Source organism: Nothobranchius furzeri, chromosome 3, assembly GCF_043380555.1.
Source record: "Nothobranchius furzeri strain GRZ-AD chromosome 3, NfurGRZ-RIMD1, whole genome shotgun sequence".
In the NCBI taxonomy this organism is placed as follows: domain Eukaryota; kingdom Metazoa; phylum Chordata; class Actinopteri; order Cyprinodontiformes; family Nothobranchiidae; genus Nothobranchius; species Nothobranchius furzeri.
This window is the reverse complement of record NC_091743.1, coordinates 56,290,943-56,318,147: the sequence shown is the minus strand read 5'-3', so window position 1 is coordinate 56,318,147 and position 27,205 is coordinate 56,290,943. Positions and strand designations below refer to the sequence as shown.

The following is a 27,205-nucleotide window of genomic DNA, read 5'->3' as shown; positions in this document are numbered from 1 at the left end:
AGACTTTTACCAAACTTTGTACTCACCACAGATAAACCCATCAGATGACGAGATCGATGAGTTCCTTGATAGGATAACACTTCCTAAATTAACAGACAGCCAAGTTGCAGTCCTGGACTCGCCACTAACATCAGCAGAGCTCCAGGAAGCCCTTAAATCCATGACTAATGGGAAAGCTCCAGGTCCAGACGGGTTCCCAGCAGAGTTCTACAAAGAATTCTGGACCATTTTGGCTCCAACATTTTTCAGAATGGTGAGGGAAATCGAAGAGAGCGGCAGATTACAGCCAAACATGAACTCAGCCAATATTAGTCTCTTGTTAAAACCAGGCAAAGACCCAGCATTTCCAACCAGCTATCGCCCAATTTCTCTTATTAATGTTGATCTCAAAATAATTTGTAAAGCCCTGGCAAAAAGATTAGAGAAGGTAACCCCCTTCTTAATACACCCTGACCAAACTGGTTTCATAAAGGGTAGACAGTCGTCCACTAATTCGCGTAGATTACTTAATTTGATAGATTTCTCTTACAGTAGAAACATAGAAACTAGTATATTATCTCTAGATGCAGAAAAGGCTTTTGATAGAGTTAACTGGAAGTTCTTATTTGCAACTTTACATAAATTTGGTTTTGGGAACTTCTTCATAAACTGGCTACAAACATTATACAGTTCGCCAATTGCACGTGTTAGGACGAACGACCAAATATCAGCTAGCTTCTGTCTTCAGAGGGGGACCAGGCAGGGATGCCCACTCTCCCCCTCACTGTTTGCTATCTTTATCGAACCACTAGCAGCAGCAATTAGGCAAACAACAGGTATTAAAGGGATAAAGTGTAATAAAATAGAACATAAGATCAGTCTTTATGCAGATGATGTTTTACTCTTCCTCCAGAATTCTCAATCGTCTCTGTCTCATTCAATAGAACTGATAAACTCTTTTTCAAAAGTTTCAGATTACTCTATAAACTGGTTAAAATCAACAGTTCTACCAATTAATTTCTCTTTTGTCAATTTACTTAATACTCAACTGGAGTCAGGTAATATCACATACCTGGGAATTAATGTCTCTCCCAAGTTAGCAGATCTAACCAAATTAAACTACATCCCACTTTTAAAGAAAGTGGAGGATGATCTTGCTAGATGGAAATCCTTACCAATATCACTGATGGGAAGAGTTGCTACAATTAAAATGATGGTCTTACCCAGAATAAATTACTTATTTTCAATGATCCCAAACAAACCACCAGCTGACTGGTTTAGATCTCTGGACTCCTCAATTACCAAATTCCTCTGGCAGGATAAACCTCCACGAATTAGCTTAAAAACGCTTCAGAAGAGCAAAGACAGAGGAGGACTGGATCTACCCAACTTTTATTATTATTTTTTAGCCAACAGGCTGCAATATATACCAAGATGGTTGCAAGATAACCCATTAGACGAGTCCTGGTTAGATATAGAACAGACACTTTGCAATACGATAGAGCTTTCAGACTTACCATTTATTAGCTCAAGCGTAAGAAAACATGAAGGCTTCAAAAGTATTAGTATCAGCACTTCTCTGACAGCATGGTGGGAGTATCTTAAAATGACAGAGTCTTCACTAGTACCATGCAGACGCACACCTATCTGGAATAATCCTGATATTTTGCAAAATAATAAAATGATGAACCTTCTGGACTGGAAAAATAAAGGAATCCTATACCTGGAAAACATATATGAAGGATTGGACTTCATCCCATTTAATAGAATAGTCTCCCAATTTGGAATAGAAAAGAATAGCTTTTTAGAATACCACCAAATCAAATCTGTAGTCAAACAAAAATTTAAGCTCAATAAAATAGAATTACAAACCCCGCCAAGGGTTTTAGACTTCTGCAATCTCAAACCCCCTAAACTACTGTCTAAAGTATATAAGACACTGTCCAAAATAGACGATAGAATAGCAATCCCTATTGAAAAATGGGAGGTGGATCTATCAGTCAGCTTTGACCAGAACTTCTGGTCCCAAACTTGTTTAAAAACTTTTAAAATGATCAGACACCCCAATTTACAATTAATTCAGTACAAAGTTCTACACAGAGTACACTATACAGGTCATCGGATGTTCAAGATGGGGTTTGTGTCGTCTGACATCTGTACACACTGCACAAACAACATTCCTGACAATTACGTTCATGCACTGTGGTCCTGTCCACCTGTCCAGGAATTTTGGGGTAGAGTATGTGAAGACCTGTCAAAGTCTCTGAAATGTCATATCCCAATCACCCCCTCTCTTTGTTTACTGGGAAACCTGGATGATGTCCCGATTGAAAAATCTTTGGTTTACGTGGTTCTGACTGCCATATGCATCGCTAAGAAAACTATCCTCTTGAATTGGAAAAATAGAGAAAATCTCTGCATTAACCAGTATAGAAATCTTTTGTTAGATCATATTGCACTTGATTTAGCCTCTGCTTCCACTTCAAATAAATCTCTCTGGGCTCCTTTGATCGGTTTCATCACATGGCGGTGATGGGGGGCCGTTGATGATGTCCTGCGGGATGATGTGGGTGGGGGGGTGGAGGGTCTGAGTTTGGAGTATCTGGATGTTCCCTGGGGATGGGTTCACTGGGGATGTCTGGCACTGGGGGGCCGTTCCCCCCCTCTGGAGGTGCTTGGGTTGCCTCGGGGGGTGTACTGCTGGCGGTTGTGAGTGGAGCCCCTTGGAGGTCTTGGCGGCGGCCATGGGTCACTGCCTGGCGGCTGCATTGCCCCTGGGTGGGTCTGGGTGGGGGCCTGGGGGCTCGGGGTGTTGGGGTGGCCGGCCCCGTGTGGGGATCTGGGCTGGGCCTTGGGGGTCGGGTCCCTACATGTACGCTGCCGGGAAGAAGGCAGGAATACGCAGAAGTACCTGGCCCGGGTTCAGGGGCGTAGGGCAGGCCCTGGCTCCTCTGTTGTCCCATCACAGGGGAGGGGGAGGTCCAGGAGGGGGAGGACCCAACCTTACCTGGATGTCTTATGTCTTATATATTCTGGAAGTTGTGCAAATGCAGGGATGGGCATAGATATTCTGCTGGGGTGGGGCTGGGTCGGCTCCCTCGGGCTCTGTGGGGCTCTGTGATGCTGCTGCTTTGGGCCCTGGCAGGATGGGCTGGGGTCTCCATGCCCTGGGCGGCGGTATGACAACGGAGGTGCCTATTGGGGTCAGTGGGGGAGCTGGCTCCCTGGAGGGCTAAGCCCTACCAGCCATTCCTCCCCATCCCCGTTTATTTCTCTCCTCCTGCTCCCTCACATCATCACACAAACATGCACATAGGACCTTGGGGGGTGGACAAGTCGAGGAGTGCGGGTATGGACCCCATTTCCGCATTCCTGTGGCTTCCTGCCCCCCAATTTTATTTGCACCTTATGCACTTCCACCGATGACATTCCACGCAAACATACACTTAGGGCCTTGGGAGTGAGCACATTCAACGGCACTTGGCAGGGGGAGTTCTCAGCCTCCTCCCGAGTGCCGGTGCCCACTTCGAATTTTAAACTGCATTTAGACACCAAGGGCTGTGGGTGCAAGTAGGGTGGTGCAGTGGCATCAGCTGGCATAGGCCAGAAAATGCCCGCACTGCCCGCTCACCACAGCAATAGAATACACCTCATTAACACACAACACTATGTTGGAGCAGGTGGAGGGAGACCAGGGGGTCTTAGCACACCTCTGTTGTTGCTTGGCTGCCTGGGGCTGGAGACTAGGAGGGAGATCTGGCTGTCTGGTTGGGGTCTGGGGTGGTGGGTTGCTGTGCTCGGCGGTGGGCGGGGGAGCCTGCTCATCAGCACCCCAGCAGAAAGGGTCAAACTCTGGTAACCGGTGGTGGTTGTACCCCATGTGCAGCATTACCGGGACCAGAGTGAATAGGGTGTGTATGGGGAGCATGAATGGGTGTCCGGCGTGTATTTTTGTAAGTCTTTGGTTGTATGTGCATGTGTGAGCATGAGGGAGGGAGTGTGTGACTGTGTTTGTGTATGACTGTATATGTCAGGTGGGGCCTTTGACTCCTCCCTTCTCCTGGGACCTCCTTTGATGATATAGATCTTCGTCTCCCCTCCCCCCTGTCACACCTGGTGTGGGTGTGATGCCTTGGTCTGCCTGAGTGTTCGTGGCTCCCGGGTCAGGGAGTTTAAGATTTTTGGCATCTGCCTGATCAATCCCGGTGGCGGCCTGGGGGGGTCTGGGTCCCTGGGCTCTGCTGGGTCCCCGGCGGGGGTGGTCGCCCCTGGGTCCCGGGTCGCTGGGTCCCGGACTCGGCCGGCTAGGGGGTGGGAGGCTGCGGGCAGGCCTGAGGACTTGCCGCTGATATCTCCCGGGGCTCTGCCGGCTGCTGGTTGTGGCCCCCCGGGGCGATCCTCTGTGCCTCTCGAGGGGGCCGGGGGCCTTTCTGGTTGCGGGCTCCTTGGGGTTCCTGTGTTCTGGGGCAGCGCCTGGATCTCTGGGACTTGGAGCTCCCCCCCGTCTCCTACGCGTCTTTGGGGGGCAGATCTGTGGTCCCTCACACTCTCTATTGGACGCTCCTATAGATAAACCTTACATAAACAAGCGCGTGTACACACACAGGTGCTCACATGGTGCTCTCATAAGTATGGGCTTGGGCACGTTCAACACATGTCTTAAGACTATGGTGGGCACTCAATGCACTGTGGTATATTATCGTGTGACTGTTTAGTTAAACAATGATTGATTATATATTTCTTCATCAAGTTGACGCAGTGATAGCTTGATTTTGTTATATTGGTGTTGTGTCCCATTTTTTTGTTATGTTTTGCTTTTTTCTCGTCTCATTTTGCAGGTCTAGAAGCAGACTCTTGTTCATTATTGTTTATTTTTGTTGAATCCCCCCCCCACCTAACCCCCTCTCTCCCCACCTTTTCTCTTTTCCTTTCTCTTTCACCTCTGTCTCCGTGTCTGGTCGAAATTACAAAGCATTCAAAAACAATAACAATAAAGTTTTAAATATCAGGTGCGACATTAAAAGCAGACTCTTTGATGCTCCACCTGAGACATTAAAAGCAGATGCTCTGATGCTCCACCTGAGAGTAAAACTGTAAGGCTTGTTACCAGCATTCAGACATCAATTCTGCTTGCTTCACAGCCAGACAGGACACGTATAAAAAAAAAAAAATTAAAAAAAAAGTAGCAGCCGTATGTTTATCCTTCTCCGATATTGAGCGGAGAACCTCTCACACCAGTGGTGTTCTGTTGCTAAATGCACGAGTGCGTAATGAATGGAGGACCCAGGGAAGTGTGTGGTTCGGCAAGACCTACAAACAGATGGTCCAATGGCTGCTTTCAGTCCAAAACATGTTATTAGTGGAGGTTTTTAGACAAATGCAAGAGAACAAGAATCTGGGGAACATTCAGGAGTAACCACTCCATGACTTGCTGACCGTAACTACTAGATTTGATGGAGAGAAAACTGCATTGGGAGTATTAATCAACATATACTAGCGTCATCTGTGTGTCCAATGGTGTCCAACTCACTAAATCATAGAGAAAACAGTGGAGAGTAAGAGATTTAGCAGGTTGTTCAGAACGCTGCTGCCAGGTTCTTGACGGGTACACACCGACGTAGCCACATTACCCCTGTCCTGGCACATCTTCACTGGCTCCTTGTCATTTTCAGAGTGCAGTTTAAGTTACTGACTTTTGTTTTTAAAGCACTCAGTGACCTGGCACCTTCCTACCTCTCTGCCCTTCTCACTCCATATGTGCCCACCCGCTCGTTGAGGTCGGCTGACCTTTTGCTGCTGCACACGCCGCGGATGAGGCTCAAATCGCGGGGTGAACGAGCATTTGTCCATGCTGCCCCAAAGCTATGGAACTCATTGCCCATTGGAGTTCGGCAGGCTCCATCTCTGGCGGTTTTTAAATCTCGTTTAAAGACCCACTTTTACACTTTGGCTTTTAGACAGTGACTCGTTTTAGTGTTTTATTGTGTCATTGTTTTAATGTGTTCTTATTATTCATGTTTTCTCTGCTTTTAATTGAGATTTTTATCCTTTGTTTTAGCTCCTTGTAATGGGTGTGTTTTGTTTTAGCCTGTGCAGCACTTTGGGCAGCTCCCATGCTGCATTTTAAATGTGCTATATAAATAAACTATGCTATGCTATGCTATGCTATGCTATTTGAGAAGAAGTGTAAAGATAAACTGCATCAAGTTTATCTTTAAGTGGAACATCCCTAATGGATTCCAGTGGATGATGTATAGTAATGACTAAAAACATGTATTTGTTGCAACTTTAATTACATAAAAAAAGGTTACAACAACGATCAACATATAATAAGAATTCTTTCAAAGAAGTCTTTCAAGACCATGACATTAGATATTACAGTAAAATATTACAGTATTTAAAAAAAATAATGCTGCCTAACGCTAGTCTTCAGAATGAAAATCACAATTTTTAGAATTGTGTTCTTGTTGCCATTTTAAAATCTTTAGACCTTAGTTGGCCAGACTGAAGGATTCAGACATAATGATGGTAAACATTCTCAGATTTAAGGAATAAAAATTGTTACTAGGATAAAAAAATTGGATTGGTGCTATCCAACAGACAACAGGTTTAAAAAATTATTCAAGCTGAAACAAATGCTAATAAAACCCCTGAATCCTTGTAAAACCACTGCTCATTATTGGCGCTGGCTTGCGGTAACCTACTTTTTCTTGTCATTGCAGTTTTAATTCACAGGCAGGGTAAAATCCTCTTGTATTATCTCCATGTCTCAGTTATATAAGGCAAATGCTTTGGCAGGTTTGAAAACTCAAGATGTTTGTGAACACAAGCAGTAATCTATCCAAGACAGTTGTGTTCCTTAACATTGTGGGAGGTGTTCAATGAGCATTATTGACAGTAACAAAGAGAATTTCTCCAGGCTAATGTGCCGCATTACTGCCCTCTTGTGGCCAAACCTGACAACTGTAACAGATGTCACACTTCAGAGTAAATGCAAGATTAAGAAGCATTAAATGTTAATATAAAAAAACAAAACCCCCTAAAATAAAGCTACTTTAAGTAGGAGGCACTCTAAACTACAATTCACAGTGAGAGTGAAGACATTGCTTCAACAGCTGTGGGAGTTAGTGAACTCGCTGTGAACACTGTCAAGTTTAAGATCAACACTGATGTAATCACTACATTCACAGAGTTTGTATTTGGTTTAGCACGGCAGTCAGTCACAAATTCAACTTAAGCATCAAGAGGTGGAAATGTATGTGCATATGCACACATCCCATCCACAATGCTGTTAAAAATCTGACTGGATTAGACTGGAATATGGAAAAACTCTACAGCACTGGGACGAATTTAAAAAGGTCAAAAATGACCAGACATGAGTGGCATGATGAGGAAAAGTAGACAAAAACAAGTTACAAGTTTTGATGTATTATCAATATTTACATATTTAATGTTATAAAAAGTTTTTTTTTAAATGCTATTGTAAAAACTAGAACACAAATTAAACGCTGACAGCTTTATAGTGCAGCTGTCTGGTTCAAACTAAAAACTTATTTATCTTCTGATTTCCCCACTCTGCATGAAGAGTTTAAAGTAGGGTTGTCATGATACTAAAATTTCATTCAATTCGATACTTGAAAGAAAAAAAACTCGATACTCGATTTCGGTACTATTTAAAAACACCCATTTAACGAACAAGTTTATTCAAAAAATAACATTCCTCAATAGGGATGAGTACCGAATTCGGTACTTTTTAAGGTACCGACCGAATTCCATAGTACCGGCCGAACACCGATTCACGTCATTTCAAACGGTGCCTCGTTTCGGTACTGCCAAGACAGTTGCGCATGCGCAAGAGCGTTATGTCGCCGGTCCCTGCGAGCCCGTTGTAAACAGAGCAAGCATGGTAGAAAGAACGCACGCTAAAGCTTGGGTCCACTTCACTAAATGTGATGGGTAACTGGGTGATGAAACTAGCGACAGACAACGATCTAAGTAAGACATCCTCATCTTAATCTGCTCCAGTAGGTAAATAAAATGTTTAAGATAACGTTACCTTGATTTGTTAGCTTCCGTTTCGCTAATGGTGCGTTCGCTTTCTCCTCGGAACTCCGAATTTCCGACTAGAAGAACATGAACGCGCTCTAAAGTTTGGCTTTACTTTACTAAATGCGACGGGTGATTGGGTGAAGGTAAAACCAGTGACAACGATCTAAGTTTGAGGCATCATCGTTTTAATCTGCTCCAGCAGCTAAATAAACTGTTAAAGATAACGTTAGTTTGATATGTTAGCTTCCATTGCCACCGTTGTTATCAGCTAATGGTGCGTTCGCTTTCTCCTCGGAAATTCTAACTTCCCAGTAGGAAAAATCAATTGAAAAAGGACGGCAAAAGGAATGAAGATACACAGTAAATTTAGTTCACAGTAAAGATGTTTGCTTCAGTTTAATTATCAGCTTATAAAACTACAAGGACGATGTTAAAATACAAACTTGTATGTTATTTATCGTGATATTTATCAAATATGATTATATATTGAGAAAAATATATATTTAATTATAAAAGAGAATTAAAATAATAAACACTCAAAAGTATCGAAAATTGGTACCGTTAAGTACCGGTATCGACTCGTAGGTACCGGGAATTAGTACCGGATCGATTCAAATGTCAAAGGTACCCATCCCTATTCCTCAATTTATATTGCAAAAATTAAATGTTAAGAATTAAGTGTATTAAGTGCTTAAACCTTTCAAGTATCAGCATTTTTTAAAACGTGCATACAAAAACTGGTGAAAGTTAACACTTTAAATCATGAATTGTCTCACTATATATACACTATTTGCAGAGTGATGTTTTGCTGCTTAAACTCTGTTTAAGGTGCATTTTTGTCATAAGCTGTAATGCCATATGTTTTGTTCTGTACTTTTGAACAACTCTGTTGGTCAATAAAGGGAGAAAACGAATTTCTCCACAGTAGGACAAAGGTACATCTACCGGTAATCTTAATAAAAACAGACTGGCGCACGGCAGTGACGTCATTAAAAGCGCCGGTTTGATTAGCCGCAGCTAGTCTGTTTACGCCTAGAAATCCCAGACCCGCTCCAAATGAACAGGGAAATCACGTTAATGATTCCTAACAAAACCTTTCGACATGAAGATGTTTTGGTGCAGATAATGTCTTATTTCGAGGCTGCACCATGGGTGCCCGTCCGCACCCGTTATATGGATATACGCTGACGGCGATTTGCCGATGGATCTAAATACCCCGGGGAATCCAAGTAGCACCAAAGTTGTCAGCGTGAGTAAACAAACGTACTGCATGCTAGAAATTAAGTCCGGGTTGCAATAAACGGGAGTTTCCTTTAAGCACATAAGCGTGAATATACAACTACGTGTCGGACTTGGTATGCTAATGAAGTTGGGCTGTGAAGCGCCTCCCAAATTCGCTGTTTATGTTTTTGTTTATTTATTTGGCAGACAAAACTTGGATTGGAGACAACTCGCGTGGGAATTTGCAATGTAGCCATGCGGCGTCTTCTTCTTCTGTTTGTCTGGGAGGCGGAGGCTGCTTTAAGGCATCTGGCTGTCGTACGTGTCGGTGTAATTGAAGAAGGCTGTGTATAATAGTCCATAATATCGATACCACAGGGATGGAATATCTAATTTAGATACCACTTTTAGTATCGATTTATATCTAGGTATCAATTTTTTGACAACACTAGTTTAAAGCATCCAATAAAAGGGTGTTTTAAATCAAAGTGATCAATTTCATACATTATAAGGTCAAATAACATTTTTTAGGTAAATATAAAAAAGATGCTACTTATAATACCCTCCAATACTGAGAATTCATCCAGCGTTACATAGATCTAAAAATAAAACAACTGATTTTTTGTTTGAACTTTACAACTGTAGACTAAATTCACAAAAGGGCAGCACGTTTGCTGTGAATGCAACTGAGTGTTTTGTGCCTCAGGCTAATTCTCCAAGGAGCATTTGAGGCTGCACGAAAAACCAAATCAAGCAATCCCTTTGCAGTAGTGCAGTTTGTCTACATTTAAATTATGCATTATGTTTGAATTTACAAGAAAATCTTTTTTGTTGTTGTTGTTTATTAGTACAACTGCAAAAGGAAATCAGAGTCTCAAATACTTGCACTGTTATAAGTATTTAGTAAGAAATAGTTTGTGGGAACTTGCAGTATTTGAATCTCAATAAGAAAATAATAATACAGTGCATTGTTTTGTTAACAAAAAAAGAGGGCAGGCATCTCTGGAAAACCCTTAATTCATCCTCACAATAATGAGGAAGACTTTGCAGACAAGTGGCTATTTTACATTCAACAATTAAAAAAAACACTTTTAATGTGGTAATTTAATACAATATTAGGGATGTTCAATTTGATCGGCCAACAAAAAAAAATGTGCTGATTTCCGTGAAAAACATGTGATTGGCAAATTCCGATCTACGCCTTTCAAAGCCGATCATACCATGTATGCCCAATCCATGTGATCGGTATCAGTGATCGACACTCTTAGTAATTGGCATTGGTGAGCTGCAGCAAAAAAACTGATCGGAGCATCCCTATCCTATATAATATAATATAATATAATATAATATAATATAATATAATATAATAAACACGCAACAAAAATATAAATGCAACACCTTTGTTTCTGCTCTGATTTTTCATGAGATGGACTTAAAGATCTAAAATTCATTCCAGATACACAATATCACCATTTCTCTCAAACATTGTTCACAAATCAGTCTAAATGTGTGACAGTGAGCATCTGTGCTTTGCTGAGATAATCCATCCCAACTCACAGGTGTGCCACATCAAGATGCTGATCTGACATCATGGGTAGTGCACAGGTGTACCTTAGACTGCCCACAATAAAAGGCCACGTTGGAATGTGCAGTTTTTTGCTTTATTGGGGGTCTGGGGACTCAGAACCGGTCAGTATCTGGTGTGACCACCATATGCCTCATGCAGTGCAACACATCTTCGCATAGAGTTTATCAGATTGTCAATTGTGGCCTGTGGAATGTTGGTCCACTCCTCTTCAATGGCTGTGCGAAGTTGTTGGATATTAGTGGGAACTGGTACACGCTGTCGTATACGCCAGTCAAGCACATCCCAAACATGCAAACGGGTGACATGTCCGGTGAGTATGCTGGCCATGCAAGAACTGGAACATTATCAGCTTCCAAGAATTGTGTACAGATTCTTGCAACATGGGGCCGTGCATTATCTTGCTAAAACATGAGGTGATGTTCATGGATGTATGGCACAACAATGGGCCTCAGGATCTCATCACGGTATCTCTGTGCATTCAAAATGCCATCAATAAAATGCACCTGTGTTCTTCGTCCATAACAGATGCCTGTCCATACCATAACCCCACCACCACCATGGGCCACTCAATTCACAACATTGACATCAGCAAAGCGCTCACCCACACGACACCACACACGCTGTCTGCCATCTGCCCTGAACAATGTAAACCAAGATTCACCTGTGAAGAGAACACTGGAGTCAGGTAAAGACCCCAGTGAGGATGACGAGCATGCAGTTGAGCTTCCCTGAGACGACTTTTGACAGTTTGTGCAGAAATTGTTTGGTTATGCAAACCAGTTGTTTCAGCAGCTGTCTAAGTGGCTGGTCTCAGATGATCTTGGAGGTGAACCTGCTGGATGTGGAGGTCCTGGGCTGGTGTGGTTACACGTCGCCTGCGGTTGTGAGGCCGGTTGGATGTACTGCCATATTCTCTGAAACGCCTTTGGAGACGGCTTATGGTGGAGCAATGAACATTCAGTGCACGAGCATTAGATCTGGTTGACATTCCTGCTGTCAGCATGCCAATTGCACACTCCCACAATGCTTGTGGCATCTGTGGCATTTTGCTGTGAGACAAAACTGCACATTCCAGGGTGGCCTTTTATTGTGGGCAGTCTAAGGTACACCTGTGCACTACTCATGATGTCAGATCAGCATCTTGATATGGCACACCTGTGAGGTGGGATGGATTATCTCAGCAAAGCAGAAGTGCTCACTATCACACATTTAGACTGATTTGTGAACAATGTTTGAAAAAAATGGTAATATTGTGTATCTGGAATGAATTTTAGATCTTTAAGTCCATCTCATGAAAAATCGGAGCGGAAACAAAGGTGTTGCATTTGTATTTGTGTTGAGTGTAATAGAATAGAATAGAATAGAATAGAATAGAACGTACCGTAATGTGCTTGGAAGGCTTGTGGCTTGACGACATGACCACAGTGGCTGCACATCACCAGGTAGAAGTCATCTTGTGCGGGACATTGACCAAATATGGGCATGTCTGTAAACAGTGGAAGAGTTGAAATGAAATAGGGCACAACTCATGAAGAACAATACATTGACCATCATGCACCAGCCAGCAGGTGCCCCAGTTAGGCATATTAAAACTTATTAGATCATTTTTATTATCAACTAGGAGAAAATTGGATCGTGAAGGTCAGTTAGAACTTGTGCTGTGAAAGAAAACCAGTCTTCATAAGGAAGTCTGCATGTATCTTGGAGTGATCTGGAACAGAAAAGTGAGACAATATAGACATAAAACTGAAATATAAAAAATGTTCAAAAAATAAAACAAAAGGTTTACCTGCTGTCACAGACTTACCATCAATAAACACAGAAATTAAAGATATTTTGCCTCTGGTGTCACTTTTAAGTGGTTTGGACTTTAGAAATATTTAGTGCATTTACTAAATTTCAAAACCTTTCTCAAGAAAACAATGAGGATAAGACTAATAAAATTATACAGTTTGACAACCAGGGCTGAAAGAAATTAATAGTTTTACTCAATCACAACAATCTTCAAGGCCAAAATTTTGAGTTGATGCTTTGTTAAATCCTTTAGACCAAGTACTGCTCTGTGGTCACCATGTTTCTAAGGGACAATTATAACTGTTGCGCATCATAGTTATGTAATGTATTGTGCATCAAGGAAGAAGGAATAGGAAGATGAGAAGAATCTGAGAAATAAAACAATATGGTCAAAGGTTTGGGACTTTATCAAACAGAGCAAAAACATTTTACAGTAAATCCCAAACAGCCGAACATAATGGCACAAAGTCAACACTTGTGCAATCGGTCAGATGCATTTCTGACTGAAACTAAATTCACTACAGGCACAATCAGCAGGAAAAATGTCAAACAAGGAGTTGAATCAATGTCACAGCAGATAAAATTCAGTGTCTCTGTAGGTACCACTTTAAATGCATTTCCAACACGTACAGAGAGAAAATCAAATTTCATTTTACAGGTGCCGACCCGATCTTATAAAAGGAAAAATAAAGTTGTTAAGACTCCTATATTTCCAGATGAAAGGACTGATAATATCTCTGCTACGTTAGAAAATTCATTTGCCTTCAAACTAATTCAGTTCAAATTTAAATAACTTAAAACTTAAAAGACCAAGTCCACTTGTTATTTCAACACATTTGGTGTGGTCTCTAGTATAAAATAATAGCTTATGAGTTGATCTCTGTAGGGGAAAAAGCTGTGGCGCTCCTGTTTTGGGAATTAGAAGTGAGCCAGATAAAAGTTGAACACAAGATTTGGAGTCTTATTTCCCAGTATTTGAATATATCGCCTTTGATTGGCGAACAGCAATGTGACTTAACAGTTAGCTTCTACTAGCTGAGACATACTCCGCTTTAGAGGTATGAATCTTCACTTGTCTCCCGATTCGATTACGATTATTGGGTCAACGATTCAATTCGATTTGATATCCCAATGCATCATGATTATTTCATATTGATTTGTTTTCATGGATAAATAGAAGATGTCAGATAATTGCTTTTTTTTTAATCAAAAACGTAATTGACACAACCTGCCATCCCTGAAAAGCTCTCCATTCACAACAAAACATTTTAAACATTTAAGAAGATTTAACAAAGTAAAACATTCTGTTTCCTCGTTCAACACCACGCCTCAGGTTGAGAAAAACACGCTTTGCAAAAACTCAAAAATCTGAAAAAATACTGAAAACCTACAGGACACATAATGTAATAATAAAATCCATAATGGGTTCATTTATGAGTGTTTAATGTCTCTGAGCAGCTCTAGAGTCAAATATTTATGCCACAGTTGAAGGGTGTCGGAAATAACAGCAAATGAAATGTTTGACTTAGTTTGTTATTTTATTTGAACCCAGTGGTTCATTTCTGAAATTTTGGAGAATGAATCAAGTTCTGTTTGATGCAGAAAATAATAAAACATAAAATAAATTCTAAACGTCCAATAATATTTAAGATGTGTGTTTTATTATTTCTGATAATAACACCAGCAGAAGGCTGTGAGCTGTATTAGGATTAAATTACCCGGCTGATGGATCTCCTTCACTAACCAGCTAACTAACCTTTCCACTAACCTGTCCTGTGTAACCCTCACCATGTAACCCTCATGTCCATGCTGTCTCTGGAGGAGCAGATAGGAGACAAGACCTCCTGTAACTTAAAATGAACCAAAGCTTCCTCCCAGTTTTTTAAGCTGAATTTAACATCAGTTTATCATCATGAAACAAAAGAATAAAGTGGAACAAGAACTTCTATCTTCTATTTCTCTCTCTTTTAACTTCTCCGTGTCCCTAAATAAGAGACAGATGATTACGCTGCAGCCGCCGACATTGACCCCGCCCCCTCCCCAAGACCGGATCTCGCATCACAACACTTGGTCTGACTGAGCGCTTCGAGGAGAAATAATTAAATTATGAAAATAATAATGCGTGTTTGGAGGTGCCTCCTCCGATCCCCCCCTCCCTCTCTCCCTCTCCCTCTCTGCGAGCGGAGCGCGCTGCTGACAACCCGCTCAATTAACATAATTCACGGCCCAAATCCAACAGAACCGGTCGGGCGGATTCGGTTCCGGTTCTGTCTCAGGTTACAACTCCAGCGCTCAGCCCTGCAGTACCACATTAAGGCAGAACCACTTGGTAAATGTGGAGGACACTCACTCGGACAGATTTGGGTGCTGCGCAGGTGCCGCCGTTAAAAAAAACAAAACTACATTCCACTATAATCGATTATGGCGTACTCTTCTACGATGCAGAATCGTTTATGTCCGCATCTCGATGCATTGATTATTTGATTATTTTCCTCAGCTCTACTCTGCTCTCTCCTGGGTGCTAAATCAACAGCTTTGCCCAGCACGAGCCAAGATGGTTGAGTCCACGAATGCTACTCTGACATCATGACGTGCAACTGTCAGGCTTTTCTAATCTGAATGTTTCCCCATCCATCAACGGCTTATGCAAGAAATAGAGGAAGCTAAAAAGCAGAAAACATTCTCATTTTTGTCATTTTCAGAAGCACAATCACTAAAAAATACCAAGTGCTAATGCCAAAGTACATAAGTGTGTTATCTACAGTTCAAGACTCCCCATTAACTACATCTACCACTTCATAAGCAACTATACGGCTCATCAGAAAACGTCCTTCTCACAGAATTACTTGGAAATTCATTCTAAGAATCAGAAACCACCTAATTAAGGGGGCTAATTAAGAGATTGCCTAGGGCTCCTTAGCAAGATGAGCAGACGAGAGGATATAAGAGGAGTGGAGGAGCTCCTCTCCAGCACATACTCTGTGAGGGCCATCAAGGGTCCTCCAAACATTGCAAGCCAAGTCTGGAACAGACGAGGGCTATTAAGCAAAGACCGTATAAAGGATCAACCCGCTGGGCTCCCTCTGAGAGAGGTCAGCGGCTGTCTTGTGTGAACTGACAAGGATGATGCTACATAATATGTCAATTGGTTAAGGCATCTCTTCCAAGTGTTTCCTTCAACAGCAGCAAAGCAAAAATACATATTCTGCAGCATCTGTTGTCTCAGGAAAAGAGAAAACTCATGTGAAAAAAAGGTGCACTTCATAAAAATATAGATGAATATAGTGAATATTTTTGATAACAATTAAACTTCTAGATGATTCCTCTGTTGAAAACCAGTCAAAAACTGCAGAATACAGCAGAATAAATACATCAATTTCCTGTATGAATAAAGCTAAGAAAAAAAAACAATTATCAGCCTGCTGCTGCCGTGAGATCAGACCATTCTCTGAAAAGCTGCTGTATAGCTCTTCAGATTGCTGGCACCTACTGGACCACACTGCTGAAACGGCTAGACTAATGCCACTGTGTCTGCACCATTTAAAATATCCATCTTCTTCCATTGAATAAAGAAGGTAAAAAAAGCTGAGAAAGGAAGTCTCTGTGGACAAGAAAGAAGAAGCTAACTAACATAGTAAAGCCCGAGTACAAGCACAAATGAAGAAAAAAATAAAATAAAACAAAACAAAGAGAAGAGAAGCAGGCCGAGGCCTCGGCAATACACAGAGGGAGTGAGAAAAGCAGCCTGTGCTTGAGGAGAAGGAGAGGCTGTGAGCATTAGATGAGGGAAAAACAATGAGAGTCTAGTTAATTTCAGCATCCTCATCCATGGCAGTGATGGATGATCTAGGTGGGATCGCAGCAGCTCTAACTGCCTCTGAGCAGCACACATGCTGGCTCAGTCTGACCCGTGGCTGACAGTGGCGCTTCATTTTCCAGTTTCACAAACTGTGACAGAGCCACTGTAAAATTTATAAAAACGTATAACAGACTGGTGGATTCATACATTATTAATTGGCATTTATTTTTACAATGTGTGTATTGTGTTAATTATCCGTGTGTGGTAGAATGGCAGCTATGCCGCAGGAGGAATCTGGTCGTGAGTCACAATGGAGAGGTGTAGTCATCCACTTGTGGTACCCCCATTAGATCTACACATCTACACACACACACACACACACAAATGATTTCTATGAACACAAACTTCTGGCATGAGCAGCGAGTGTTGATCAGGCTCATGACACAAACAACCATCACTACAGATGCTGCCACACGAAAAAGACACGGTGCAAGCTAGCTCCATGTCAAGTAATCCTTTAAAATGACCAAGCTGCATGTTAGCCTTCTTCTGAAAATTATTCCTTTTGACATTAATCTCACAAGCTGTCAACACAGTAGAAAATAATCTCTCTTTAAAAGTGGTCACCACCTAAAATAGATGTAGAGTCATGTGAATCCTATTTTATCAAATACTGTGTTCTATAACGTACATTTTTTGTCACTTTTTGGAGCTCATTGGAATTGTGTAACGGCCTTAGTCTGCAATTAACTCTTTAATCCAATTGGTAAAGAGTACAGAAAACGCCTATAGATGGTCAAATAATAATGACATCATAGCCGTGGGCCAAAATCCTGTAACCAAACAGAAGTGTGTCATCTCTCCTGACAGCTTCTCTCTGTGTGATATAAATAGCAGACAGATGAACACTTCATATTTACTGAGGATACATACATAGCTCGACAAGATGGGAAGAATTAGAAACGGTCTGTTGGTGCGTTCCAGTAGTCCTTGGAACTCGTTTTTCCGAGATAAGTTAGCCAGAAACGAAGCAATGAACTGGGAATTCTGAGCTGTGAGCTCGTAGGTTTCAGAAGACCCTGAGATCCCAAATTTAAAGATGGCTGCGCCCAGTGCTACCAGGAAGTAGTTATCTTTATTTATTTTTTCTTATTCATTTGTTGTTTTCTTCTTTCTTTTTTTTTTTTTTTTTTTTTTTTTTTTGCTATTTAACAGCACTGGTAAGTTGTTTATTGTCATCACTAGTTATGTTGTTGAAAAATGTAACATTGCCGTCAAAACTGACAGGTGTTTATGGTTTTTATTTTTCCTGGCGTTTATATTTTTACATTTGATTTGTAATGTTTTTTTGTATGTGGCAACTGTTGAAGGGCATGGTGTCACTATTATTTAGGTGCAGAGAACACTTATAATTCTTTTGGTTTGGTACTCAACAACACTTGTGGCGCCCATTTTTTCCTGCTCGGGAATTCCGAGAACAACTGGAACACAGCATTAATGTCTAACATTCACCCCAAGAAATGTGTTACCCAGGTCCACACTGTGTGTTAAGCCTAGTTTATGCTTCTCCGTCAGCTCCACGAAGGAGAGATGCACATGCATTGACAAGAGATGTTTTGCCTTCGGACTTCTCCGTATTCTGGGGAGTGTTGCAAAGCAATTCCCCATCAGGACAACAGAGGGCATAGCGCTTTTTTATATTGTTGAGCTTGAAGTCTAACATTTACCCATTATTCATTATTATTATACAGTTATTTAGGACGCTATGTTGGCTTTTAGGAAATAGTTTTTGCTGCTTTTAAAGTATAGTTCTGATCGATTTTAAACAAAGCTAAAAAAAAAAAAAAGGCTTTCCTGTTTTACTAAAATCAGGTGACTTGCCAGATATAAATGTGTTGATCAAGTGTCCAAAATGCAACAACATACACACTACCTTTAATTTCCAAGCTAAACTTTTCATGACGTTGCTCCATTATGACAATCAGTGACACATTTCTTGAAATGAGCCATATGTCTGGTTAACAACTCAGTAAATCACCATATTAACAAAGGTGATTCATCCTTTGGGCTAGTAATCTTCAGTCAAATTTTATGTCTCATGTGTGTTTGCGAGTCTGGAAAATGAAGCATTACTGCGGATTCTTAACACAGATTGTCCTTTTTGCATCGATGCTTCTTCTAAAACAAAATAAACAGCAAATCAGCAACAAGTGAATCAAGTTTAAAGGGGTGGAACACTCATTGAATCAATACATTTGCAGTGGTCTCTAGAGGGAATGGATGCCTTGTAAAGCCTAATTTAGACATACTTCATCAGCTCCGCGACACACTGACGGACGTTTTGCTCTCAGACTTCTGTCACCTGTGGAGTGTTGCATAACATTTCCCTGCCAGTACAAGAGGGGCGTAGCGCTATTCTGAGGTATCCTGCCCCCATTACAGTCACATATCTAGTCCACAATAGTGTATTTACTATTGTGTTCAGATTGTTATGTATTTCAGAGACTTTTGAAAATGGACAAATTTGTCTCTCATTCCTCTCCACCTCTTCGAGCGATCGGCACCTCTAAGCTTACGTTTCTCGTCATTTCCGCCTATGAACAAAATACTTGCTGCATATCTTTATGCTCCTTCAGCCACAGGTGAATATACGTTGATATTTTCAGACTTTTTCCCGCGATGTGTTCTTCAATCCGTTTCATGTCTGCCACTAAATATCTTTTTACTTTTTGAAGCTGTTGGGGAATTTACAGGAAGAGGTGTCACGACTAACCACAAGCCTGTCTCTGTCACCCTCTGCAATCCTATTGGAGGGCTTTGCATCGATGCATAATGGCGTTGCATGTTTCTATACTGACACAGACGGAGAAGTATAAATTAGGCTTAAGTCTAAGGTACGGGGGTTCTGGTGCACCCTTTTTAGGAACTACAAATGTGTCACATCAGAGAAGAGCTTCAGGAGGAGTCTTATTTCCTGATATGTGGACATCTCGCCTAGGGATGAGTACCGAATTCGGTACTTTTTAAGGTACCGACCGAATTCCATAGTACCGACCGAACACCGATTCACGTCATTTCAAACGGTGCCTCGTTTCGGTACTGCCAAGACAGTTGCGCATGCGCAAGAGCGTTATGTTGCCGGTCCCTGCGAGCCCGTTGTAAACAGAGCAAGCATGGTAGAAAGAACGCACGCTAAAGCTTGGGTCCACTTCACTAAATGTGATGGGTAACTGGGTGATGAAACTAGCGACAGATAACGATCTAAGTGAGACATCCTCATCTTAATCTGCTCCAGTAGGTAAATAAAATGTTTAAGATAACATTACCTTGATTTGTTAGCTTCCGTTTCGCTAATGGTGCGTTCGCTTTCTCCTCGGAACTCCGAATTTCCGACTAGTAGAACATGAACGCGCTCTAAAGTTTGGCTTTACTTTACTAAATGCGACGGGTGAATGGATGAAGGTAAAACCAGCGACAACGATCTAAGTTTGAGGCATCATCGTTTTAATCTGCTCCAGCAGCTAAATAAACTGTTAAAGATAACGTTAGCTTGATATGTTAGCTTCCATTGCCACCGTTGTTACCAGCTAATGGTGCGTTCGCTTTCTCCTCGGAAATTCTAACTTCCCAGTAGGAAAAATCAAAAGAAAAAGGACGGCAAAAGGAATGAAGATACACAGTAAATTTAGTTCACAGTAAAGATGTTTGCTTCAGTTTAATTATCAGCTTATAAAACTACAAGGACGATGTTAAAATACAAACTTGTATGTTATTTATCGTGATATTTATCAAATATGGTTATATATATATATATATATTGAGAAAAATATATATTTAATTATAAAAGAGAATTAAAATAATAAACACTCAAAAGTATCGAAAATTGGTACCGTTAAGTACCGGTATCGACTCGTAGGTACCGGGAATTAGTACCGGATCGATTCAAATGTCAAAGGTACCCATCCCTAATCTCGCCTCAGATTGGATAACAGCAGCGCAATGCTACCTCTGACTTGCCGTTGATGTTTGATCTCCGCATATGGCACAAGCCTGAAGGAGTTCTGATGTGTGGTGGAGTTGCTAATGCTATTGGTGAGCTTCTGCAAGCTGAAACACTCTACTGTTTGCTGGATACCAAACCAGCAACAGCCTTCCCCGTCGTGAGTCAAGATGGGCGAGTCCATGAACAATAATCACAAAAATGTGATGTAGATCTGTCAGGTATTTCAAAGCCAAGTCTATTTTCTAATGATGGAGGTAAGTGTAGAAGACTATTTTCGTGATTAGCCTGCATGAAAACCAATTATAAACAGAGGAATGCTTCAAAAATGTTTTTTCAGTGTTCCACATCTTTAAAGTTGCAGGTTCGAGCCCCGCTCAGTTTGTCGCTGTCATTGTGTCCTTGGGCAAGATACTAAACCCCCTTGCCTACTGTGGTAAGAGGGACTGGTAATGCCAGTGCTCAGCAGCCTTGCCTCTGTCAGTGCGCCTCAAGACAGCTGCTCATCCCCACCAGGGTGTGAAAGTGTGTGTGAAAGGGTGAATGACTGATTGTGTTGTAAAGTGCCTTGGGGGTTCCAGGACTCTAAAAGGTGCTATATCAAATACAGGCCATTTAAGAGGTACAGACTGCTCAATAGCTCCTCTGCCTTGTAAGTTTTTCCATTTAAATCCTATGTCACCTTACTTATTAGCTCAATCCTGAAGAATGCCACAGATTTAAAATATGCTATTAGCAGCGATATAAATGTATTTTAAACCATATTCACAGTTTGTCCCCAAAAATAATTTGGAGGTGTAATTCATGCACTATATTAACGGTAAGACAAGACAGCTCCATTTATATCTCCATTTATATAGCACATTTCCTACACAAAGACAACTCAATGTGCTTTACAGCAGTGTAAGGTTATAACCCCAAACCAATATTCATCCTCCTATTTCTGTGTTATAGAAGGCAGTATAAGCATGACCTGCTTTAGGCGGCTGTGGTAGCAACAAACTTTCATGTTCTGTTGTGTGGGAAACCATTCTATAAGTAAAATAGCAGAAATATGAAAGCTAAACAATGAAATTTTCAACATATAAAATTTGGTTCCTATGTTTGGGCCTAAACTCACTTTCTAAGTCTAGCAGTTATTGTTTCAATGAACACGTGTACATGTAAAAACCTATATTCATTTACAACACCCAGTCGTCTAGTTGGGTGGTTCTTTTGAACATCTATAGTACTCTGTCTGAATGACGCACGTAAAGTGTTTTGTGTCCGTGTATTTGTGCGAACCCTCAGAACCAAAATACACCTTTGGCCCTAAAGCGAGAGAAAAAAACACTCACCTTCTCTGCACAAACGCATGGCTTCTCGATTTTTCCCCAAGTCTTTGAAACTTTCCTCCGATTCAGCACCTGAAAATAAGGCGATCCGACACAGGGGCAGATAAATAGTTGCACTTGCTTGCCTGACCGTGCTGTTGCTACCAGCAGCGTTTCTTCATATCCAACCAAAAACTGCATGCATTCGGCCAAAAAAATGAGGACTGGCTACTGTCGCGCTCTCCCTCGCGGATGGTCGGGACGCTGAGGAACTCACCATCGTGTCCGTGGAGTTTGGTGGCGTCGACCCAGCTGCTCCAAGGCTGTCCCAGCATTATTTCTGGACTAGGCAACGATCTCCGCTCCGCAACAGTCGCCATTGCTGAGGAGCCTTCTCCCCGCTGGATCTGCTGCTGCTTCAGCTGCTGCCTGGCCGCTCGGCGCTGCTCCCCCCTGACGTCATCCTCGGCCCTTTCCGACATTCTTTCCGCTACAATGTAACAACAGAGAGTCAGCTTTGGACGCGCGCAGGATGGCGCAGCTTCCTCAATCACTTTCTTCTTAAAACACCTGTTTGTTTTATTTATGCCGTTTATTTTAAGCGCAAATGTTCCCATACATGCTAAGTGGGTATACATGCTAGCAGTTAGCTGTTTGCTAACACTTCACATCTACCGGCAGTACGTCCGAAGGTCTCTGGGTCACCAACTAATTAGTGTTAACACTTATTTGTCACAGTGGACTCGCACATACTGGGGTTCGTTTGCTTTAACTCTGACTGCACATACCATGACTATGCTATAACAGTAAATGACTAAAGTGTGTCATGTAGCCCCCTACTGTACAATTGAAAAATGGATAAAGAAAGCAATAAGTAAACATTGTAACACTTGAAACAAAAGAAAGCAAAACCATTTTTTATCTAAAAAGTATATGATCTTTCAAAATCTAAAATGCAGAGATGAGAAGAGAATTTTGTTAGCAAATAGCAGCAATGTAGTGGTACGATGGTTGTCTTGCAGTTAGATGATCAGTAGTTTGAATCTCCTAGTCCCATGTCCTTGAATGAGATGCAGACACTGAACCCTCACATGGCACCCAGCTTATTAATGGATGTGCATTCACATCACTGTAAATTAAAGCAATATCCATACAAAATATTGTTACCGTGATGTTTTTAATTATTAACTTTGCAAACATATTTTGGTTATCTGAAGTGTATTTCTACATGAAAGTTATAAAGCAATCTTACCTGTTGTTGTTAGCTTCCTGAATTGTCTTTGTTGAAAGAAATAGTTTATGTTCTTCATGACTGATGAGCTAACAGCTAAACTGAGCACAATTAATGGGCACCAACTAAAAACTGTTTTCTTCTCTAAAATTCAACATTGCTTCATGCAAACATGAAGTTTATAAATCTTTACACCATGATTAAATTTGCATTGCATGGTTATTTCTGCCATACCTAACCCCTGGATGCACCAAAATGGCTGTTTGTGGTGAATTTGTGCTTGTAAATGACCATAAAATATAATGTCTAATACAGAGATTTCGGCATGGAAGCAATGCACTTTGGTATTGGCTGTGCTCAGACTAGTCGTTAGCACCCCATCAATCCTAAAGTATGCAATTCTTCCATGGAAGCTCTGCACAACAGGTAAGTCTGTAATGATCACATAACGTCAAAAATGTCTTAAGGCAAGACGAGAACCTTCTACAAAGGACTAATCAATACACAGACTCAATCTAATCCATAGTGCCCCCAAAACAACAACAACAACAAAAATTGAAGTAAAAAAATTTAACTACAAACAAAATCATTTACTAATCAGTTACACCCTTTGAATTAAGTCACTCAAAAGGCAAAACGCTAATCGTTTAAATCTTTATAAAGAAACGGGAACAGTTATGTACATTTATTGATGTGAGAAAACCAAGCTGCTGCAGTTACAAAAGGAAACTATTTCTACTCCCTAACCAATTTAGAATGTGCAGTCATTACTAGCTTATGTTATCATTTAGATGTCATAATGTGAAAACTGTTGTATAGGATGACATATCTGAACTGAAAGCAGTTTAACATGTAGAGCAAGGGTATTCGATTCCGGGCCTGAGCCCGGGCCGGGCTGGTATCCAGCATGTTTTAGGGGTTTTGTTGCTCCAACACACTTGTTTCAGTGGTTCAATCACCTCTGCAGCAGCTCATCAGACTCTGAAGAAGCCTGTTAATTACCTGCTGATTGAAATCAGGTGTGTTGAAGCAGGGTTAAAACTAAAACGTGCTGGATACCGGCCCTCCAAGCCCCGGAATTGAATATCCCTGATGTAGTCTTTTACAACAGTCGTGTTATTGCAGGCTGTTGCATTGCCTATTAAAGCAATACCTCCACTAATGACTTAAAAACTGCCTTTAGTTCTGTAAACTCTTAAATTTGACACTTAATTACTGTTTTCAAATGCCATTCTCACATTTAAAAAATAAAAGTCAACACATTACTTTCATTACATGTATTGTTATTGTCCAATAAGGACAAAACAAAGTTCCCGTTTCAACACACCTGAACTCTATTTCTAAATTTAACAGTTATTTAAAAAATGAACAAGATAGACACACCATCCCTAAGCGCAAACATGACATAAATGTCTTGTGTTTCTTAATCCATGTCCACAAATTTGTTAATTTATTGCACAGAATTGCAAATGAGTTCATCCTACAGAAAACAAGGAAATAAGGCTGTGCATGCCTGAGCCTCTGCTGTAAAAATACCCAGTTTTGTCAACCATGAAAATTATATCAACTTGAGCTGCACAGTGGAACAAAAAAATGTAAGACTGTTTTCATTTGAAACCATCTCCCCGATTTTTCCCAACTTTTATTATTTTAAAGGGGTTATAAAATACATCAGCCTGGAATTACCCATTTCAGCTTTACTCACAATGAAAGGTAACCGTTTGGCTTTGTTTTGTGTAGATTTGAACAGGTCCTTAATAAACTCTTAACAAAAATTAAATTAAATAATGGTTAACTTTACTTTCACTTTCAATATGACACCATACGCTCACCTGCAAGAAAACTGCAAAAACAAGAATCAAACTGCAGCACTAGAAACAAATCTGACTAATGTAACATGAAACAAAGCATTACATTCTGTAAATAAATACTAAAACAACCTTTATGTTTTCCTTTGTGAAAGTGTTACAACAAAACCAGTGTCCGTTTGAAAACTACTTATTTATTGTGTTCTTTTTTTCATGTGAGGGGGACTAGTAAAAAACAAAAAAACATCCCAATTAAATGACACCTTTGAACACATTTCCTGAAGTCTTGAGCTAAGCGTGCCATGACCCCATGTTGTTTTCAGAAACACTAAATGTAGAAATTCAAAAGTAAAAACCTCAACTTAAAGCTCGTTCTGTAAGAGGAATTACATTTCACTTCATTTACTGCGGTCAGAATTAGATACATTGTTTTTCAGCTGATCAAAACTTTGCAAATACACCCAACTCCTCTAGAGTATCTAGGCACGAGCTTCGTGAGAACTCCGTTTTTATCGTTTACCTTGTTACTAAATACAATCAGGATTGAATTTGACAAACATTAGGTTAAAACACAACACGTTTTACACTTTATAGAAAGAAAGAAAGATTAATTATTGAACACATTACAACAGGAATATTTTATTATCGCTGCATTATTAATGCAGAAATGTGCTCACTGGTCCAGTTTTTTCTGCGTTTTATTTCCACCTGTTCTACATTGAATGAGAATAGAAAAGTGATTTGCACATAAAAACTTTTTAAACATCAAGTTGAGACAAAACAAAACACCACCTCTGTTTTAAACCTCTCTGTTGTATTATGGCTGTTCTAGTTTAAATCGACTATGGAGACATGATATACAAACCCTGCTAATAAAGAAGAATTGAACATAAACATCAAGACTATAAGTTTATTGCTACGTCATTCTAGACTAAATTTCAACATGTTTTTAACCCTCCCACTGTCTTCATGGGTGACCCCGCAAAGAAAGTTGACCATTGAGCAGGATGGATGGTTTATCCCTTGAGGTCCACGTGGCAGGGGTGAGGAGTGAGCACCACCTCACCAAGGGATTTTTGACATTAATGGCCATCTGTTGGTAAGATCTTATTCAAACTGAAAAATATGGTTTGCTTGCAATGATTTAGGTATCGCCAGGGAAAATACCCGCCATCACTTTAAGTAGCTGCTCTAGACTCAAAATGGACTTTCACAATAGCATCGACTCCACTCCGCCTAGACCAGGCTGGGTTTTCTCATTTAGGTAGACATGGATTTTCCCCGGCGGAGCTACATGTCTTTTCAGCCCTCTTCTCAAGGAGGTCTGCCTTAAGTCGAACAGGAACGGTACACCCACTGCCTGATTGGATAAGCAGATAGAAATAGTCTGCGGGGGCTTCCCGCATGCGCAATTCATTATCATTCCGGATGCTATGGAGTTAACGAGCTTCTGACTGAAGCCATCTTTCTCTGTCTCTCACTGCTGTGAGGAAGCACACACACAAACACACACAGTGATGCCAGACACAGCAAAGCAGGATGCAAACTCAGAGTCAGAGTCTCCAAAGGCAAGACAGCTCAGGCCGCTTTTGTTTAATAATGGCGACACCGCGGACTTCTCCATGCTTTTGCCCCGCCCACGTGCTCGAAGATGCACTCATGACACCACAGGCCACAGACCGCCCATGTGCTCAATAGGGATGGGTACCTTTGACATTTGAATCGATCCGGTACTAATTACCGGTACCTACGAATCGATACCGGTAATTAACGGTACCAATTTTCGATACTTTTGAGTGTTTATTATTTTAATTCTCTTTTATAATTAAATATATATTTTTCTCAATATATAAAAATATTTGATAAATATCACGATAAATAACATACAACTGTTTGTATTTTAACATTGCCCTTGTAGTTTTATAAGCTGATAATTAAACTGAAGCAAACATCTTTACTGTGAACTAAATTTACTGTGTATCTTCATTCCTTTTGCCATCTTTTTTCATTTGATTTTTCCTACTGGGAAGTTAGAATTTCCGAGGAGAAAGCGAACGCACCATTAGCTGATAACAATGGTAGCAATGGAAGCTAACATATCAAGCTAACGATATCTTAAACAGTTTATTTAGCTGCTGGAGCAGATTAAAACGATGCCTCACACTTAGATCGTCACTGGTTTCGTCTTCACCCGTCACATTTAGTAAAATGAAGCCAAACTTTAGAGCGCGTTCATGTTGTTATAGTCGGATATTCGGAGTTCCGAGGAGAATGCGAACGCACCATTGGCGAAACGGAAGCTAACATATCAAGCTAATTATATTTACATACCGGAGCAGATTAAGATGAGGATGTCTCACTTAGATAGTTGTCGCTGGTTTCATCATCCAGTTACACATCACATTTAGTGAAGTGGACCCAAG

At 40.9% G+C, this 27,205-nt stretch overlaps 1 protein-coding gene across 4 annotated transcripts in view; it reads right to left on the bottom strand.

Moving 5' to 3' along the window:
• Window positions 1–27,205, bottom strand: part of LOC107385446 (ataxin-7) — a 50,093-nt gene that overhangs the window by 12,424 nt on the left and 10,464 nt on the right. For 3 of the 4 annotated variants that reach the window (XM_070549352.1, XM_070549353.1, XM_070549354.1), the window contains 3 exons: window positions 22,021–22,233; window positions 21,768–21,836; window positions 12,219–12,323 (listed from right to left, as the gene is read on the bottom strand). In XM_070549352.1, the coding sequence (XP_070405453.1) occupies window positions 12,219–12,323; window positions 21,768–21,836; window positions 22,021–22,225 (379 nt within the window). In that variant the 5' untranslated portion in view covers window positions 22,226–22,233. Of the gene's footprint in view, window positions 1–12,218; window positions 12,324–21,767; window positions 21,837–22,020; window positions 22,600–27,205 lie in introns of those variants that run through there. The other variant, XM_054751501.2, reaches the window with a different exon arrangement.